The sequence below is a fragment of the Armigeres subalbatus genome, chromosome 3 (genome assembly GCF_024139115.2).
Source record: "Armigeres subalbatus isolate Guangzhou_Male chromosome 3, GZ_Asu_2, whole genome shotgun sequence".
NCBI lineage: Eukaryota > Metazoa > Arthropoda > Insecta > Diptera > Culicidae > Armigeres > Armigeres subalbatus.
Window position 1 is genome coordinate 252,969,841 of NC_085141.1, and position 20,472 is coordinate 252,990,312.

Genomic DNA, 20,472 nt, shown 5'->3' on the forward strand with positions numbered 1-20,472 from the left:
GCATCGCACGTCACGTTTACTCTGGCTTGCCCTTTAGGCTGTGCTAATATCAACGAAAGCCAAAAGACAATAGAAAATAGGAAATTTTCCATAAAAAAGCAATACATCATTGACATTTGTCCTTAACTGATTTTTTTTCTCGTAACAAATTGCATTCAACGGACAATCCTTTTTTATTATTTACTATTTAAAATAAACCGAATCTAACTGAGTTCATAGTAATTATTAGACCACTTCATGTTTTCAAAAAGTATTCAAAATTCAACCGATCTGCCCAGTATTACAACTTTTATGATAAAATAAGCCTTCTGTCAAATTTTCAGCTATTTCGGTTAAAATTTCGAGGTGGTTCAAGTTGATTTAGTGTTTTTAGTCTATTTTCAATTTTGAAGAAAATCTAACAGGAAATATAAACGCCAAAAATCATCGCAACAACCTTTATACGGAAGCTTTTGGTGTGCTCTACAAGTCTTGTGAACATTGCAACTCATTCCGTTTACGTGCATTGAAACACTATTTCCTCTAAAAGTAGTTGTTCTAAAAAATTCTTGATTTTTTTACAAATCATTGATAATTTATTATAATACTAACCCTCTTTTTGAGTAATATAATTACCAATGTGCAATTTACCGTTGAATTCTTAAAAATCAGAAGCTGAAGATTTGTTATAAATTTGCACGTTAGCATTTCTTCATACAAGATGTGCTGACACGAATTCCTAAAAGAATTTTCTAAGAGTTCCTCATAGGGATTCCAAAATAAATTTCTCTAGAATCTAGATGGATTCCCAAAGGAATTTCAAAGGCAATTTCTATAGAAATTCTAAAGGAATTCCCGAAGGTTCAAAGGAGTTTTTGCAAGAGTTTCTAATAGAATTTCTCTAGGAATGTCAGAAGGAATGTCCATTTTTTTCTCTCTTTCAGGAATTCCAGAAATAATTTCCGTATAAATTTATGAAGGATTAAAATTTTCAAAAAAAATATCGTGAAGGAGTTTTCGCATAATATCCGGAATTATTCCTGCCCAGAAAAAATCCCAAAAGAATTATTGAGACATCTTCCAAAGGTATTTCCAGTTGAAGCATAAATGCTAGAACGCTAGTGGCGTTGTAACCAGTTACATTATTTTATTCTTCAATAAGCTCAACTTGGCCGTTTGTAGTCCATCATGTGGTAGTGTATGTTTGGTCTCATCACTAATATCGGCTTGATACTTATTACATGATATTAACTTGTTTGAAATAAGTGCTAAATAAAAGAACAGGCAAAAATATAAAAAAAAAGAACTAAAACATAATAAAAACATCAGATGTTGTTATTAACAAGAACTAGTCAATATCTTGAGCTATTAGTTTGTTCTGATGCATAGCAAAATTTGATATTTTTATGATATTTCGTGCAAATTCCTGTTATTTTCGTGTATCATTGTAGCACTTATTTCAAACAAGATCATATTATATTTTGGTATCAGTATCACAGCTTCTATCCGGGTAGTAACGGTACTTTAACTGCTAGGTTCATGCAAACTGGATGATGGTCACGCGAACATGAGCGACATTAGCAATTTTATACTTTTGCATCAACCGCCTAAACAACCGAACAAGTTTTTAAAGAAATTTCCAATAGATCTCCCAAATAAATTTCCGAAACAATTCTTTCAGAAGTATTTTAAAATTTCTCTAAAGAAATTACCGAATTTAAATCCAAATGAATCTACGAAATTTCATAAAGAATTTTTAAATAAGTTACCGAAAAAAATCTCGAGGAAATTAACCCTTTCCCGACCACGATTTTTTTCAAAGATTTCAATAGGAAGGAATCATCTATGAGAAAAATGCTAGAACAAAAGTTATTTGGCATAGCCAAAATTAATGGAAAACGAAAAAAAAAATTTTTGATTGTAAATCAATAGTTAATTGATTGTATTCAATAGTTTCACTATTTGTGCTCAGAATTGATTATATTTGCAGTCTAATGGAACCATAAAGATGTGTCAAATATTCCTTTTTGTTGTTGAAACAATTCGATGAAGGTTAGAAGGTGCAAAATTCGATGGTGCTCCACAGACACCATGGGCGGGAGAGGGTTAAAAAAAATCTGATGAAATATCTAAATTACTTTACAAATTTTTGAAGTTGTCAAAAGATTTTCTAAAGGAATCTAAACGATTTTTGCCTTTCTTGTACACCAAGGTGTAACGAAAAGGCTATATATTCACTTCCAAGACGATTTTGTAATAGAAGGTCCGGAGACCCAATCGACTCAACTCGACGAATTGAGATGATGTCTGTCTGTGTGTATGTGTGTGCGTGTGTGTATGTATGTGCGCAAAATAAAACTCACTCATCTTTTAGGCACTTAGGGGTCGTACACTTATTACGTAAGCAATTTTTCTGGGTTTTTCAACCCCCCCTCCCCCCATGTAAGATTTTTTTCCATACAAATGATTTTTTATTTATATGGAGCGTAAGATATTGACCAACCCCCCTTCCCCCATAAGTGCTTACGTATTATGTGTACAACCCCTTATCTTGATCCGATTTGTTTGCATTCGACAGGGAATCCTGTCTCATTGTTTCCCTTTAAAAATTGGCCAGATCGGACTATGGGATCAAAAGTTATGGCCAAAATACGATTCATGTACGAAAAAACACGCTAAAAAATTCTCACTCAATTTTTTTTAGTATTTCTAATGTACGAGAAAGGCACAAACACCTCTGGGTGGATCAATCAGGGGTTTTTTTAAAGTTTTGTCAAAGAATTTTCTAATGAAATCTTGGAGGAAGCTCCGAAGCAATTCCTGAAGGAAATTCCGAAGTAATTCTTAGAGTTTCCTCTTTGAAGGAATTTCTGAATTCCTTTTTGAATTTTGAATTTTTTTAAGTTTTGAAGGAATACCTGGAGGGATTTCCGATGGAATTTCTGAACGATTTTTCGATGGAACGGTTGAAGGAATTTCTGAATGAACTTGCTAAGGATTTCCAGGTGGTCAAGTAGTGTTCGAAAAAAAATGTCTGGAAGGAAATTTCCTAGGAATAACAGAAATTTAAAAAAACATTCAGAATAATTTGTAGAGGCTTTTCCAATGAATTACTCAGCAATTTCAAGGCCGTTTATTCAAATGTATTTTAAATTGGGAACGCGTTTGGCAATCGTTTGGAGATGGCGCAAAGATCATTGTTATGTAAAACGCAGCCCAAATACATTGGCTGCACTCAATGGTTGCTAACCAGCTGCATGCGTATATGCTTTTAAATTCAGTTGAGTAGATGGCAATAGTGGGCCAACATTTTACACAAGATTTTCAATAAAATTAGTTCTGTTATCTGTGATAAAATATTTTGTAATAAATATATGGCCCCGCCAGTGTCGACTTCTAGCGACAACGACGTTGTTTGAGATGCAAAGTCTATATGACACGCAGGGCTGGATTTAGGGGGGATCCGGGGGGAGGGGCGCGTGGCCCCGGTCCCCCACAAATCCTATATACAAAACTAACCTTTTTTGTACATTTAGGGGCCCCTCCAACATGTCGACCCCGGAGCCCCCGCCCCCCTTCCGGCTAAATCCGTCCATGATGACACGTTTGTTCTTACCTGGAAATGTATGTACAGTATCTGACAAAAAACAGGAAAAATCAGAGGATTTTTTTTACAGTGTGTAGAAACTCTGAAAATAAATAAATGCGAATAAAAGATCTCATTAACCAACCTCACGCACGAGAAAGGTACCAACGCCGATAGGTGGATTAATCAGAGTTTATATATTTATGTGTGGAATTGGAACGCGACCAGAAATTTTTCGTCTTACGTAATGCTATTGACTTTGAGTAGGATTGAACCCAGGCTTTCTGGGTGAGAGGCAGGAACGATTTCCACTCAACCACTATAACCTATGACTGCCAAATTTTGAAATGTTTTAATAAAAAAATATTAGTTTTTTTTTTATTTTTTGATTTTGTTGTGGATTTTTTTAGCCTTTATTTCAGCCCGAAGGTGCTTCATCTCTTGTAGGTCGAAAAAAAAATACAGAGGCTTTCAACAGACTAAAGTGGAGTGGGTTCCATAGAGTATCCTTGATTTGTTGCCATGCTTGGTCGTTTTCCGGGTGCTCAGTCGTTTGTAAATCGGGGTCAGAGAATTCATCCGTTTACATTGCCGGGCCATCATATTTGGTTGAAGAGAAGATTCTTGCCATAAAAATTGTTGTATCAAAAGGAGTCAGTTTTGGGGCCGTTCCTCCGCCAATTTCTCGATCATGGGAAGGTGCTTCTGAAAGATGTTAGCAAGTGCATGGTTGGTTCGTTCACGTAGGCTGCAGATGGTATTGCTGGCCTTCTTTTTTAGTCATTGCCGATGGTTTTGTGGTAGAATGTGGCGGTGACCTTGTGCCGGAATGGGAGCACGCAGCGTCCGACGGTTTCGTTCGACCGAAGTTGTCTGGAGAAAATCCTAACCTTCCTGTTGAAAGTGAGGGCTAGAACTGAAATGAATTCATTAAGATTCATACTAACCAATTCCACTCCGTAAACAGGGCAGCTGTTGACGACCGCGTCGGCCGCTCTGAGCCATGTGGGATGGTTCCTCCTCGTTCGTGAAATGCTCTTGATCATGTTTATCATGGTCTGGCAATCCTTCAACTGAAGCGGTCTCATGTGAAATTCAGGTGCCTGGGACTTAGTGAAAATGATAGTCTCATCTATGGTGATAGGCGGGAGAGTTTATCATTCGAGTCACAAATGTATGTTCTGATGCTTTTTTCAGCGAACGGATCTGATGGTTGGCAGCACATTTTGCTAATTGGCTGACGGCGGCCTTGGCACAAATCTCCCAAATTGAGGTGAACGTGTCCCTAGAGCCGACGTTCTGATAGTACTTCAAGTATCTGTCTTAGTAATGCGAATAAGGTACTAGTTCCGCGGCCGGAGCATGTCGTCTGTTATGCAAGCGAACAATGCCCTCGAGATTCGCATTCAGCTGCCTATTTATCATACTCTTTATCACTTTCGCTGCCACACTAGTTAGTAGTTATCGCTATTGGCTGGTTACTACCAACGCCGCCGGGTGAGCCATGCTTTTTTTAGGATCGGGGTTACCAGGCTGGTTTTTCACTGTTTGAGGAGGGCATTGGATAGCCATTCGTTGTGTATTCCCTTGAGTAGGGCCATTTTTCCACTGCCTGGTAGATGCTTTAAAATCGGATAGCCGATGTCATCCGTGCATGCAAAATTCCTGTCACTGCGGGCGGGTGGAATATGGAAAACCAGGATCTTGGATGCCGGTTCCGAATGCTTCTTTCCAAAGTGTACCGGATATTGCCGATAAGTGGATTGTAATTAAACATGGTTGGCCAGGCGATAGTCAGGGTGATATATTTTGATTGCCAACCGTTGCGCCTCCCCAGTTAAGAAACCGACCCAAGATTCATCGTTCGCCTCGCACTCGTTCCGAGCGGCCTGGTATCGGGACTGTCAAATAGAAGACTCTCTTTTTTCGTAGACGTAGACGTAGACGAAGACGCTTTTTTCAGGGCACGAAAGGCTTTGCGCCTGCTTTTACGTATTTTTCATCGTGTCGCTTTGCCAATGGTGAGTCTGGTCTGGTCATCGAAATGCTGTTGTTTGCTGTCCGGAATAAAGCGTACGCTCCTTGACAGTAGCCGTCGGCTTACTATCCAACCCACGCTCGTTTTCACCTTGAAAATAATCCCAATCGGCCTGCTCATAAAGGAAACAAGACAAACTGGTTGCCTCGGTAGGTTGATCATCAAGCCCCAAGAGGATCCCGAAACGTGTGAAAACTGTATGAGTCACAGTTCAGAACTCATTGCGTGGTTGCACCGACGAAGACTGCACTTCCACTGGTGTTGTTTTTACGACTACCCCCGATTTGGTGGCAGATCTCCAATTGGAAATTATGGCTCATCTTGTCTCACTGAAGCAACAGTTTGATCGATATGTTCCTGAGCTGGCTCAAGAAGATGCTTCCTTAGTTCGCAGTCCGTTTTTGTTTACATTGGACGTGGCCAGCCTTGCCGATGAAATCCAGAATGAATATTTGAAATTGGAATATTTGGCGGAATGGTTCGTCATCTCCTGATTTATTCAGTGAAAAAAAAACTTGAGCCAGTTTTGATGGTAACCAAAGCGAGAAACAGATTGAACATCGTTTGAAATAAAATGACTTGAATATATGTGGCTTTGTTCTTGATTTCAGCATGCCAGGGGCCATGGGCCACTTGGCTTATCATAAAAGAGGTCGCGATCCCGAGAAAAGGTTGGGAACCACTGGATTAGGGTGTACATATGGATAGTTTGTTTTTTTTTATCTATCTAATCTCATTTCCATGTCATTTTGACATTATTTTTGACTTTATCAAAAAAATCTTCGGGATACTTTTCGGAAATATTTACAAATTTCTTCGAGAAATTCAACTCTTCCTTGGCGAACTCTTAGGATTTTTTTCAGTAAATTATTTGGAATTTGATCCTAAAATTGTGAGAAATTTTCCTTGAAAAATTCTTCGAAATTTTCTTGGAAGAATTTTCGGAATTTCTTTCGCGAGATATTTTTTTGGGATATAGACGGAAAAGTCCTCGGAATTTTCTCGGAAATTTCTCTCAAAATTCTTCGTATTTTCCTTGGGAATTTTATTAGATTTTTCGGGAAATTGTTAGGAATTTAAAAGGGAAGTTCTTTGGATTTTTTTCGGAGAATTCTTCGGAATTTCTTAGGGAAATTCTTTAATAGTTCTTCGGAATTTCTTTACGTAATTCATCGGAAAATCCTCCTGGAAATTTTTCGGTATATCCTCGGAAAATTCTTCATGATTTTCTTCGAAAATTGTTCGGAAATTTTCGGAAACAATTTCCTCTTGAAGTTCTTTGAGGTGTTGTCGGGTAACTTTTCTGAATTTCGTCGAGAAGTTCTTCTGCATTTTTCTCGTAATTAGTTTTTAGGCAGCGGTATAAAATTTACATAAAGAATTAGAAATTTTCCATGAAAAATTAGGAAATTGCCAATAAAGAAATCAGGGTATAAGCAACAAATAAATATAAAATTTTCACAAATAATGCAAAATTTACAAAAATAAATCTGCTTTTTTAAAACCAAATATTCAATTATAAAAGAAGAATTTTCCATAAAGAAATCAAAATGATCCATTGAAAACAAAATACAAATTTTCCATAAATCAATATTAGCATTTACAAAATTTTTCACAAAATAAAAATTTTCTTTCCATGAAATTTTTTAAACTTTCCACAAAATAATCAATTGCTTTTTAAATATAGAAATAAAAAATCCATAAAAAATACAAAAAAGCAATAAAATTGATTAAATTTCCCATGAACAATGAACGCTTTTAAAGAAGCGACTATCTATAGGAAAAATGCTCAGTTTTATTGCTTTTTAAAATTCCTTCATGGAAATTTTCATATTTTTTATTTCTCTTTATTGATTTTTTGTGGAAAGTTTTTAATTTTTTGTTAAAAAAAGTTTATTTTGTGGAAAGTTTTAAAATTGTTCATTGCTAATATTGATTTATTTATGGAAATTATGTTTTTTTTTTCAATGGAACATTTCTATTTCTCTATGGATAATTCTTCTTTAATATGAACAATTTTTGATTTTTTAAGTGCTAATTAATTTTTGTTTTGTTGGAAATTCCTAATTGTTATTTTTTTTATTATTTGGGGAAATTTTATATTTATTTATTGCTTATATCCTATCTTCTTCATTGGCATATGTATTCCTATTTTTTTATGTAAAATAATTTTTCTTGTGGGAGTTTTTATTTTAGTCATTTTCTTTATCTTTTTACTTCACGGGAAAATCTTCGGGGCTTCCTTAGGAAATTTATATTAATTGAATATTACTCGGCAACTCGGCCGTACGCCTAACTAGAGAGCAGGAGGTTGAGGGATCGATTCCCTACAAGACACGTGGATTCTTTTTCGCAAATTTCATATCAATTTGTCCATTTCGAAACATGAGCTGTGCATATGCGCAGCCAAGATATTCAACAAAATAAAAGGAAATTTGTTGGATTTTCCACGGAATATTGTTTGGAATTTTTTTGGATCTTTATCGGGAAATTGCAAGGAAAACTTTCCGAAATTTCCTTGGATTTTTTGGAATTTCCATGGGAATTTTTTTTTAAAATCTTAAATAAGCTCTACAATAATCATTCATACCCCGGGCAGAAACCATGAACAGAATAACAAAACATGATATGGACTAGATTGATATAAGAGATAAAAGAACAGGCAACACTATCAAAAAATTGCACCGAAATATCATTCAATATTGCGGGCCCTCCTTAGCCGTGCGGTAAGACGCGCGGCTACAAAGCAAGACCATGCTGAGGGTGGCTGGGTTCGATTCCCGGTGCCGGTCTAGGCAATTTTCGGATTGGAAATTGTCTCGACTTCCCTGGGCATAAAAGTATCATCGTGTTAGCCTCATGATATACGAATGCAGAAATGGTAACTTGGCTTAGAAACCTCGCAGTTAATAACTGTGGAAGTGCTTAATGAACACTAAGCTGCGAGGCGGCAATGTCCCAGTGGGGGATGTAATGCCAACGAAGAAGAAGAAGAAGACAGGATTTATTCCACACTTTTTCCAAATCAATTAAGATTTACATCAATTTATGTACCGACAGATTTCACATAGGAAATTTTTCGAGAAATGGCTGAATAGTCATTCCCATTCTTAGATTTAATTCTACACCCTGTAGTTGACCTGTGATAGACCGATAAGTTGGATGACAATTTTTGAACACGCCATTGGCTGTGTAAGTGACGATGTGTGGCTAGGCTACCCGACTCGAGTTATAGATTCATAACAGGCCGTGTTATTTAGTTACTGAAGATGATGATGATGGTCCCGCCACAGATCTCTACAAGGGTTTGAGCTAGACGAACCATTTTTAAGATAAATAATTGATATACATTTAATCGGATTTCCAAAAAGAAAAACGATTTAATTTTTTATCACAGATATAGATTTAAAGATTTTCCATAACTTACTTGCATTTTTGAAACTGATCCTGTTATAAATTGTGTCCCAATAGTAGTTGAAATAACTGAAAATTATAACAAACCAAAATAATGAAACATATTCTGTTATAAATTTGATACAATATTTATTTTAAACGAATGGTAATTACTAAATTATAGGTATTAGCAGCTCAATAACTGACGTTGTTATAACTTTGATATAATTTATTTTTTGAAAAAAAAAATGCAATTGTGATTTCTCAAATGTAGTAATTATTATCAATTATTATTATTATATATCAATTATTATCTGGTACTATTGTGTACTAAAGTACTTTGGAATGCGCATCTGCTCTGCACTGCATGCTGCATCGTACACACGCGATCGTATGACCAGTAGGTGGCAAAACAAACGAGATCTCTATCAGTCTATAGTTAGGGTAATTACGGCATACTGGAAGTCCAGAGGATGACACAAAATGACTACAGTGTGCAGAACGTTGTAGCCATGTGCCTCACTGACGTAATGCAATTCAAATAATCACACCATATGAAGCCAGATAACTCTTCAAAGGTTTCAATGAAACCCCGAAAACCCACCTTGGAACAAATACGGATCTCGATGTCGCAAGCTAGAGCTTCTTCAAAACAGTGTCGTCGTTTTTGCATTCATCTTTGGAGACGCACGTTCGTTCCATCTTCAGAGATGCCCGCTCGTCCGGGCCAATCGATTCAAAACAAATAACCTGTCACGTTTCTGTCCGGTCCGGTGTGCGGTCGGTCGGGTGAGATGAAACCCGCGCCGGTCCACCTTTTTGTATTCTTTCCTAACTATGGTCGCTACTCTCCAAGTCCAAGACATGAATAAATACATACATTACAAGGCGTTCAGTTGCAAAATGACAATGCCACCAATAAGCGACCACCATCGTTCCGTAACCCAAAACGGGGCTGGCAATTCCATTCCTCCAGCACTCCCGAAAATGGAAATGATATTTTACAATCCGATGTTATTAGAGCCAGTAGGCGATAGCTGGAGTCACACGAAATTGAGTTCCAATTTTACAACCACGAACAACCTTGACCGAGCGCTAATGGGGTTGTTTGTAAGTAGCTCTTAAACAAGTTACCGCAGATGAACGGTGGCGACAGGCGGCTCAAAAATAATTAACGGTTGATGGATCAATTCGGACGGAGATTTCTGTTTGAGCGACAGTCGATTCGCCCAATTCGATAAAATTATTGTTAAAGCTCTGGTGTATTTAGGCTTAAACCATGTTCGCCAAAACGTGAAGTCTAATCTATTAAAGGCAGATATTTTGGATTCTATGGATGGATTGGATTCTAAGAAATCTTCCAAGGCAATCCGGTTTAATAATAATTTAATCACTGATAACCTTGGCCAAAGATAGGAAATTCAACTCTTTCTAGGAATCGTTAAAAATGATGGTAAATGTTATTAAGGCGAAATCATGTATTGGGTGACACAGCTCTCATTTGTTTGCTCTTATAATTGAAAGCATTTTCTTAAATCGTTTTTCATTAAAACATTTGTTTGGTGGTACTATTTTTGGTAGAAAAAGATATCAGCAAATTTTCTACATTAGCATTAGCATTTTAGCATTAGCATTGTTACGGTGTAATTCGTAGATTGGACACTAGTGATACTCATGTTTTACTTTTGAGATCCTTATCTAGAATGCTATTAGTAATCAAGAAGGGGAGTGGTCCTTGATTCCAGTCTTAAACAAAAATAACAAAAGCATGAGGATGACTACTCCTGGCCACGCCCATCTTCACCGTAACTAGGGACAGGAAGGAAGTGTTAATGTGGTACTTACTTAACGAAAGGCCACCGACTTAGCGACACCCTCATAAATACCACGGAGTTGGATAATGAGGAAGGTATTCGTTGGGTCAGGATTTGCCTGTAACTGGCAATGTAACAGTGGTAGATCTTACCCCGTAACACACCACGTAAAGGTGTCTACCCAGCGTTAAGGGCAAAAGATATCAGCAAATTTTCTACATTCCGAAAAGGTAATAATAAAATTTACCATAGAGTGCACGCAGTGTACAACATAGACGAGATTCGTGACGCTTGTGCTCAAATTCACGAACTTTAATCAAGTTCATAGCAAAATTGGAAATAAATCATCGCCAATCAATACAGAAGGTCGCCCCGATTGGGCAGCAACTAATGTCAAACGGAACGCACCTTCAATCACGAACAGACTTCTCCAACGTAATGATGCAAATACTTCCCATCGTTATGTAACAAATCGTGAACATCTCGACACACAGCCATCAAAATCATGTGGCTTATTGTGATTTCGTCGTTTCAGAACTCGCTGAACTGCGATATTAAATTGAATGGATAAAAATATTAGAAGACCAACCAGCCGCACTCCTCTGGCTGTAGAAAAAGGAGATAATTTATTTAATTGGCGTTGCGAATGATGCTACTAATACGGTAGCCCCCTACGACGACGTTGCAGTTGCTGTTGCAGCAGCAGCATAAGTCTCCATAACAACAGAACCATAAGAAGGCGACAGAATCCGAACCCCAAGCGGAAAACTATACGCGCGGGCGCAGTTGTTGTCGCCATCCATCTTCGGTGTCGATCCGGTCGATTGATGGATATTATTTATGTATTACCGTCGTCATCGACGGCAGAGTCGTGGTCGTGGTTTCCGTTCAACCATGGCGATCAGCGACCGATATGGCGCGAAGTACCTTCTGATGCGGCGGCGGCGGCGGTTATATTCATTTCAAATTTGCGCCCGCTTTTGTGTGAACTATTGATGATTGGCCGGTTGTAGTAATAGATGGGTTACATTGGCGTAGCTGGGCTTTGGGGGCAGATTTTTTTACAATAATTCGTCAAGAATGCATCAACCTTGTTCACATGATAAATACACCGCATGTCTAACTACATGAGCAGAGGCAATGCTTGACAGATATACTAAACGATAATATATAGAAGGGTTTTTAATCTCCCGTAAATAATCTCTTGATACGCCAACATCGAGTGACCGCGATCGCGCACACCTACTCACCGATGATTTAATCCAACCGAGGAACGGTCATTCCGTGGATCATTTCATACTGTAGCAGTCTGACCTCGATGAAGCCTCCAACATCGTTTAGTTGCCAGCCGAGTCACATCACATAGGAACTGAGAACGCTAGCATTATTGCTCCCACGCAATTTAATTTGCATTTCTACATTGTTACCGTTTTGTTACTGGTTGTTGAATGCATTTCAATTATTTCGCCATTATTGACATTGTGCAAACTCTTTTGCCGCTCGCTCCATTCCTACGTTTCATTCAAGCGCACTTGTTCATTGGTAAATATTTGTTACTGTTGTTGATGTAGCCGCCTCTTGATCCACACCCATATCCACTCGGATGCTGTAGACATTCCTTCTCACGCAGCATTGTGACCACATTCTATCAGATTATGATTAACCCACCCCTGTTTCTCTTTCGCCTATTTGCAGATTTCCGACATCGTCGTCGGTCAGGAGGACAACCTAACGGCACGGGAAGCCCTGCTCCGGTGGGCCCGCCGTTCCACAGCCAAATATCCGGGCGTCCGGGTAAACGACTTCACCGGCTCCTGGCGGGATGGGTTGGCGTTTTCGGCGCTCATCCACCGGAATCGGCCCGATCTCATCGACTGGCGAGACTCGAGATCGCGCCGACCGCGGGAGCGGCTGGAGCAAGCATTCCACGTGGTGGAACGGGAATATGGCGTTACGCGGTTACTCGATCCGGAGGGTGAGTAGTTGATATGCGTGATGGGAGCGGGGATTACGGGAAGTCACCTAATCAATGGAGCAGTTTTTTTGGTTGGGGGCACTTTTCCTAGTTTTAGATAGAGTTAAGTATGGCTTGAAAAGGTGCGACTATTGTTAACAATCATTACAAAATATGATCTCAAGCTCAAGCCCTTCACCCTACTTAAACATTACACACAACATTAATGTCACACATACAATTGGTTGGGGTTCTGCCAAACCGCATCAAGCGACTTTTTGAATGACTTGTGATATTTTGTTCGTTAAAGGAAAATGGAAATCATTTCATGACTATTTATTCGTACATTTGCTAAAGGATATCCTCAGTTATAGAGTTGAGGGATATCCGATACGATTTGTGATTAAATCTGATAAATGAAATCTTGGGCAGGAAAATTGGATCTTTTTTTGTTGGCGCTTGGTGCGGTTCGGTCGGTAATACCGGCCAATTTTGAGCACCAAAATTACCGGTACTGAAGACGGAAAAATACCGGTATTTCCGGTAGTTCAAATGTTGCTGTCAGTATAAAAAATCGCAAATAGTTTTCACCTACATATATCAGCTAAAGACTCACCGTGCTATATACATTTACGCAGAGAAGTCCTACACAGTTGGCAAAAAATCTGCTCATTTATTTTTCACAATTTTTAACAATCAAATAAAATTCCTTCAGTGAGTGCAACTAATAGATGGATATTTTAGTTTTCGAAATGTCACTTTGATCTGTCAATGCACTCACCCAATAGACTAACGCAAAATGAACTCCCTCAAGGAATTATGACATTTGATGGGTCGCATAATGATCGCAAAATGAACTTTTGTTCTAGTGGACGACGTTTGAACGGTGCGCTGTTTACTAAGAATAGGGAGGTGCATCGAATGAACACAATGACGTTTGAGCGGTGCGCTGTTTACTAAAAATGAACACTCTTTCATACATCGAGTTCATTCTAAATGAATTTCGGCACCGCTCATTTTTAGTAAATAGCGCACCGCTCAAACGTCATTGTGTCACTCCACGAAGAACGTTTGAGAGGGTCAAATAAAAGACAATATGTATGAAAAAACCTTACCTGGAAGGGAGGGGGTATCGAAAAACCCAGAAAAAATCGCTTACGTAATAAGTGTACGGCCCCTAATGGATTTTGACACTAGAACGGGGTATTCACTCGAACAAAAGTTCATTTTGCATTCATTATAAGACCTGCTCAAACGTCAGAATTCCTTTGGGGAGTACATTTTGCGTTGGGTCTATTGACGACGCTCTCGCTTCAGTGAAAATCGATTATCATCGTTATTAATCATACGTGTTGCTTCATTCTCTTAGCCATCTGTTAAAATGCCAATGACTTTTTTCTTCAATGAACATTGTTTACATTGTCGAGAAGTTATCCATGCTCAAACGGTTCTATGAGTCGGAGGGGTTTGTTCAAACACTCTGATCGATTCAAAGCTTCAATCCAAATTCAACTTCAGTAATGATGATTTTTTTGGCGGTAGGAACTCTACTGTGAGTTCTGCACTTTATATATATATCTGACGTGTCGCGCCATTTTTTTTCGTTACTCTCATAGAACGAATGCAAGAGAGACTATCAGATTACGCCGATCTTTTTGCTTTTTTTAATAATCCTGTCAGCAAATAATCAAAAATGATTTTGGCATTTTCTTCAAGACAGAATACAGGATAATTCAAAGCGCCTCTAATGAATATTTCCCTGGCAAATGATCAAAGCCAGCTATTGTGAAATCTGCAATGTTTTGTTTATGTTTATACTTATGACATTTCGTCCTGAATCGTTCGACGCGAAATGAACCAAAAACGATGCCTAGCAGAATAGAAAAGGGAAATTCAATTATTTATATTTAAAACTTGTGAGTTTTCGGGACAGCAGGAACTATGTTCAAGTGCTTGACGAACCGTCCTCTGGTCACTGCAATTTGTGGGGATTGTTTAGGATGGGATTGGGTTTGAAAATGAGCTCTGTTCAACTACCTACATTGTATCCTTAAGTAGGCTCTACTAAAGAGACTGAGTGCCGCTTAAAATACGCTAGCCTAAGTCTTAGTGTTGGGTGGGACTTGACTCGATAGCCCGGACCTGACACGGCGAGAGGTGGCAGGCTTAATAAGCCGCCTGTAAAACCTGTATATCACGCGTAAAAACCGACTCCAGCGTACATTGGCACCTCAAAAGAAAAGTAGGGTAAGACGGTATAATGCGCCCCACCTGGCCAAAACGCCCCCCTTTGATTTCTAGAAAACTATAACTAATTAAGGGTCAAAAACAGTTGGTACCTATAAGTATTTGTAAACCCATCATACTATGTGAATGTGGAAGTATTTTTGTATTACACAATGAAAATAATAGCAAAATACAAAAAGTTACAGTTTTGATGTAACTTTTCATGTTTGTTTGCTCAACATTCTGGAGCGACTCTGGCATACTGTCCGCAAAACTTGCACTGGAACACTCAGTTGGGCAACAAAATTACTTTTCTCAGTGGTTAATATGATATAAAATTGCTTCCATCTTCAAAAATGTAACGATTTTCGAAAACATGTTTCACTGGCCAAAACGCCCCAGTGTAGGCAGGACGATATGCCCTTACCAACTGGACACAAGCGCAGCGAGCCTGCAGCAGTTGCTTCCAAATTGTATGGAAAATATTGAAATGTAATTCACTCCTGCTTGAATGGACCTATGTTGGTTTTTTAATGTCAAGCGCATAAGGATTTGTAGCCTTTTTATTATGGGATTGATAAAATACTAATGAAGGGCAATTAAACGTTTTTGGTTGAGGTGGGGCGTATTGCCCAGGCACTTTTTAAAATTCATTTTTTCACGACTTTTCAAAAAAGCTTTATTACGTGTTAACTGAAATATTTTTATATGACTACTCACGGGCAATGCATTTGCGACTTTCTGGACTACCAAATAACACAAAGTTTGCACAAATTGCGTTGAAAAGTAAAAAGTTATCAAGGAGTTGCCTTATGGGGGGCATATTATACCGTCTTACCCTATGTATAATGCGTTTCGGGTTAGTTGACTCCACGGGCAGATACTGATTATTATTAAATCTTTTCATATCTGTGTACGTCAAATCATTGGACTTCACGGCAGCAGATTTGTTTTATGTCCATTCAACGCATACTATGTGTGATTTGTTCTATGCGGGGATTTCTCTCTGCGCGTTATTTCCGCGAAGCTATCCAAATTTTTCTTTTTCTCCGTAATAAAGCAAGCAGACGAGATCGTTAAGCGGCATTCCTGCCTGATTCGATCGTTTAAGCTAAAACAACGATTACTTCTCACGATCGGTATGAAGAAGATGTCTCTAGAGGGGATTTTTATGGTTTATTGGTTGAAGAAAAACTCGTGAAAAGACTACAGCAGAGCAAAACATTTGCGTACCCAGTGGCAACTACATTGACGTCGGGATCCTAGCAAGCAATCCGTAATTCTCCTACCATGGATCTGAAGGGATTAAGGGCAAATACTTCACACTGCTTTTCAACGCTTTTGGAACCATTCGTTCAAGTTCAATTGAACCAGAGAGGGCATTCTCAACAGCTGGCAACATTACCAACCGAATAAGATGAGATTTGGAAGGAGAATCGCTCAGTATGTTATGCCTACTTAAGTTTCACTTTATCCAGCTCAACAATAATTTTAACATTTTGCCAATAAATATTGTTTTTACCCAAAAGTCCAAATGAAGAGGTTTTTTTTCTGAAATTTTCGCGAACAGGTATTTTACCGGTATTACCGGTAATGACTCACCAAATACCGAATACCGGTATTTGTTGAAAATGGCCAATACCGACCATCCTAATTAGATGCGAGGACTAAATACGATAAATCCTTAATTACCACAACTTATTGCCCTAGCTCAAAAAATGGATTAAGCTAGGTCTACCAATCTTATTTCGTAAACACAATACGTAAAAGTGATCTATTTAGCGTTTCGAGTAAATGCTAATACAATACTAAGTTGAAAAATAGGGCAAATTCCTGTGGAAAGCCACTGAAGATGAAGAGAGATGCGGTAGTTGGTGCATTGAAACGGTAAACGGTTGTAGTTATTTGGCAATGAACGGGGACAAAGATGACATCCACTTGCCCAAGAAATGTTGAACAATCTAAACGATCTTGAAGAACGTGGGGAGTAAACAGTATTCTCGCCATATTCCTTTGCACAAGCAAGGTCTACGGATAAACTAGTTGACAACGAACTCAACTCTTTCAATGCCACTGTTGTAGTTTGGGCTCCAGACTTTAAAACAATATTCTAAGATGGAACGCGAGGAAGCCGTGTTCAATTTCGGCATTCAGTAAACGGTAACTAAAACAAATCAAATTTTTCTTCCGCGTAAACCAAATTACCGAACATTTTATTGAAGTTGAGCCAGATAGAATCTGCGAACACGTTGTGCCACTTTCGAACTTGTGTAACTTTTTTCATACTTCAATAAAATTAACCAATTGCGCAGTTTCTCTTTAGAGTGTATTCCCAGTCAACATTTTTGTACCTATAACAATTACGATTGATTTTCACTACGGTAAAAATTATCGTATACGATGCATTCAATACAACATTGTTCGACAATAAGCTGACAAAGTTTGATATGGAATGCAATTTAGATTTTTGATGGACGCAAATGCGGCTTTATTAGCTGTTTGTTATACGATATGTGGTTTACTGGGTTGTTTACAATTGTACAGTTGCCAGTGAGATTCCGGTCAAGATGTGAGAAAATCAGTAAACTTTTCACAAAAAGGATTTTGTACACTTATGCACAAGTAATACCGCACAATTTAAAACCGTTATTTTATTTAGATTTATGTCACTACTCCCGATTAAGCTTCAAATGACTACTCCAAAATCGTACCAGAATGGTATACCCCTAATTCTGTGGATTTTGTATCGAAAGGCTTGAACGTGCCAAACTGTTTTGAACCCCGTCCAATCGAAACCTATATTGGACCATGATGAAGCGCATAGGTACTTCGGAAAACCAAAGGAGAGGTGAAGGACTAATTTATTTAAATCGATTATTATACAAGTTTGATAAGTAATAAAACCATTGCAGTAATCATTCATTGACTCCGAGTGGCCACAAGGCCACCAAGTAGTCCTCCAGAAGCTCCGGAGCATACTTGGAATAGGTGCAGTCTCATAAATTCGCGATAGAAAGCTACGATTTTTAAAAATACTTTGTTGCAACAATGTGAGATCAAAATCATTGCAATAACCATTCCTTCGAATATTTGGAAGAGTGGCTCACTCAGCACATGCTATCAAAGCATTCATCGCCACAATCCACCACGTGTCGGCCGAATTTTCAAAACTATCAAAGTAGCTTTTTATCTGGCGATATGCTATTTTTTTGTTGTAACGTTTGTTGTAACAATGTGAGATCATAATCAATGTAAGGCTCATTCCTTGATCCCAAGTGGCCACCAAGGGATCATCAACATTCTGGAATATCCATTAAAGTGGACAATTCCAAAAATTGCTCCCAGAACAGTTTAAACAGTTTAAAACGCAACAAATTTCTTGATTTGACGCAGATGCCTCAGTTTAATAAAAAAAATCAGGAATTCAGTAGGATTTCCGTAAAATAAAATCGTTTTTTTTTTGCGAAAAAATCAAAGAAGAAATTTCCTTAAGCATTGTATAACGGATTCAATAAGCCACAGCTCAGAGATTTTTTTGGAGGAATTTCCGCAGACATTCTTCGAACAATGACGCCATTCCCATGAATTATGGAAAGATTTTCCGCAAATTATTTTAGTACCGTCGTCGGGGGTGATAATGGGTCACTAGAATGCTCGTAGAATAGATTGAATGTATCTGAGGACAAGAAAACTGAATTATAAGGAACCTTTTTGAACGATTTTGTTATCCAACCTCCAGATTTTCGGAGAAGGCGCTAACCCATTTTAACCCCCGTCACCCATTGTTACCTCCGACGACGGTAATTTACTTTAATTTGCGAAAAAAACAAATAAGTTTCCGCATGAACACCACTGGTAGCTTCCGTAAGAATTTCCGTAGATTCATCGCAGGAAATTGTAGAAGGAATTTGCTTGTCCAGGAATTCTCGGAGAAATTTTCGCAGTTAATACTCCAGTGAAATCTTCACACGAATTCCTGCCAAAAAATGCGGGTGAATTTTCCTGAAATGCATGGAGGAACTATTCAGAATAATTAGGGAAGTATTTGCCGCACAATATTGGACTCATTTTTGCAGGATTTTTCGCAACAATTCCCGAATGCTGAAATCTCCGAAAATATTCCTCCGAAATTTCCGTTGGAACTTTCGCTTGCGTTGGATTAAATTCCGTTGGGACTCTAAATTGCATTCAACCCAACTTAAGAAACTATTTTAGATTTGTTTTAGATTCAAACATTTCGAAAGCTCGAAATTAGCCGTGTGGTAAGACGCGCGACTACAAAGAAAGACCATGCTGAGGGTGGCTGGGTTCGATTCCCGGTGCCGGTCAAGGCAATTTTCGGATTGGAAATTATCTCGACTCTTCCATGGGCATAAAAGTATCATCGTGTTGAAGTGCTTAATGAACACAAAGCTGCGAGGCGGCAATGTTCCAGTGGAGGATGTAATGCCAATGAAGATGAAGAAGAAGAAGACACAAACTGGTTGACCGATTTGCACGGATTTATCACTAATCGATTCGTCCGTAGTGTTTATGTATATGAAAAAAGCGGACATTTTGCTGGGAATGCCGGATAATCATGAAAATGTAATGGTCTGGTTTAACTGCAACAAATTCGAATGATTAATTTGGTCGAATGCTTGTCGAAAGTTTGTCGGCGTAGCACCAAATTAGAATTCGGAAGTAGGAACTTCCAAATCAAACTTTTTTACAAAGTTTAATCAAAGTTTAAAGACAGTTTAGTGATCGTGGATACACTGCATAATGTGACAGAACATGTGCCATGAACAGAATAGCAAAACATGATATGGACTTGATTGATAGAAGTGATAAAATAACAGGCAACAATATCAAACATGTTCACCGAAATAACATTTAAATATCAAGATGTGCTATGGATAAGAACAAACGAATGGCAAGTGATATTGATCACTTCTTACAAATAGTATAACTTAGGCTCCGTCTCATTTCTCAAATTAAATTAAATTTTACTTAAATCTGACAGTTCGAAAATTGAAAATTCACCCGGCCATAAGAATAGCTGCGTGGTGCCCAGCAATTCCAATAAGACATCGAACAAGTATGATTCGATATCTGTCAAAAGTAATCCTGCTCTGCCAGCAGGGTTATTCGATAATAATTGAGCTGTCACTTTTAAGTTTAATTTGAGTTTAATTATCCAATTGAGACAGAGCCTTAATCTCCTCATAATATTTTAGTGCAAAATATTGATATTGTCGTCTGATCTATTATCTCTTATATAAATCATGTCCATATCTAATTTTGCTATCTAATCAACTTTTGATATTGTTAAGCTATTTTCGCCTACTCGGGCTTTTCTGTCGTTTGTTAACTTTCAATGAAGGAAGGGTGGGTTAGAATGGTAATGGTCGATTGATATAAAAGTAGGAGATTGTATCCAAGACACGATCGCTAATTAAACATAGGATATCATAAATTGTGGAATAATTAATTTTGAAAT

General features: G+C 38.1%; 1 protein-coding gene across 5 annotated transcripts in view; it reads left to right on the top strand.

Annotated features, from left to right (window-relative positions):
* Window positions 1-20,472, top strand: part of LOC134223585 (plectin-like) — a 539,529-nt gene that overhangs the window by 492,744 nt on the left and 26,313 nt on the right. For all 5 annotated transcript variants that reach the window (XM_062702767.1, XM_062702766.1, XM_062702762.1 and 2 more), the window contains one exon: window positions 12,506-12,785. In XM_062702767.1, the coding sequence (XP_062558751.1) occupies window positions 12,506-12,785 (280 nt within the window). The remainder of the gene's footprint in view (window positions 1-12,505; window positions 12,786-20,472) is intronic.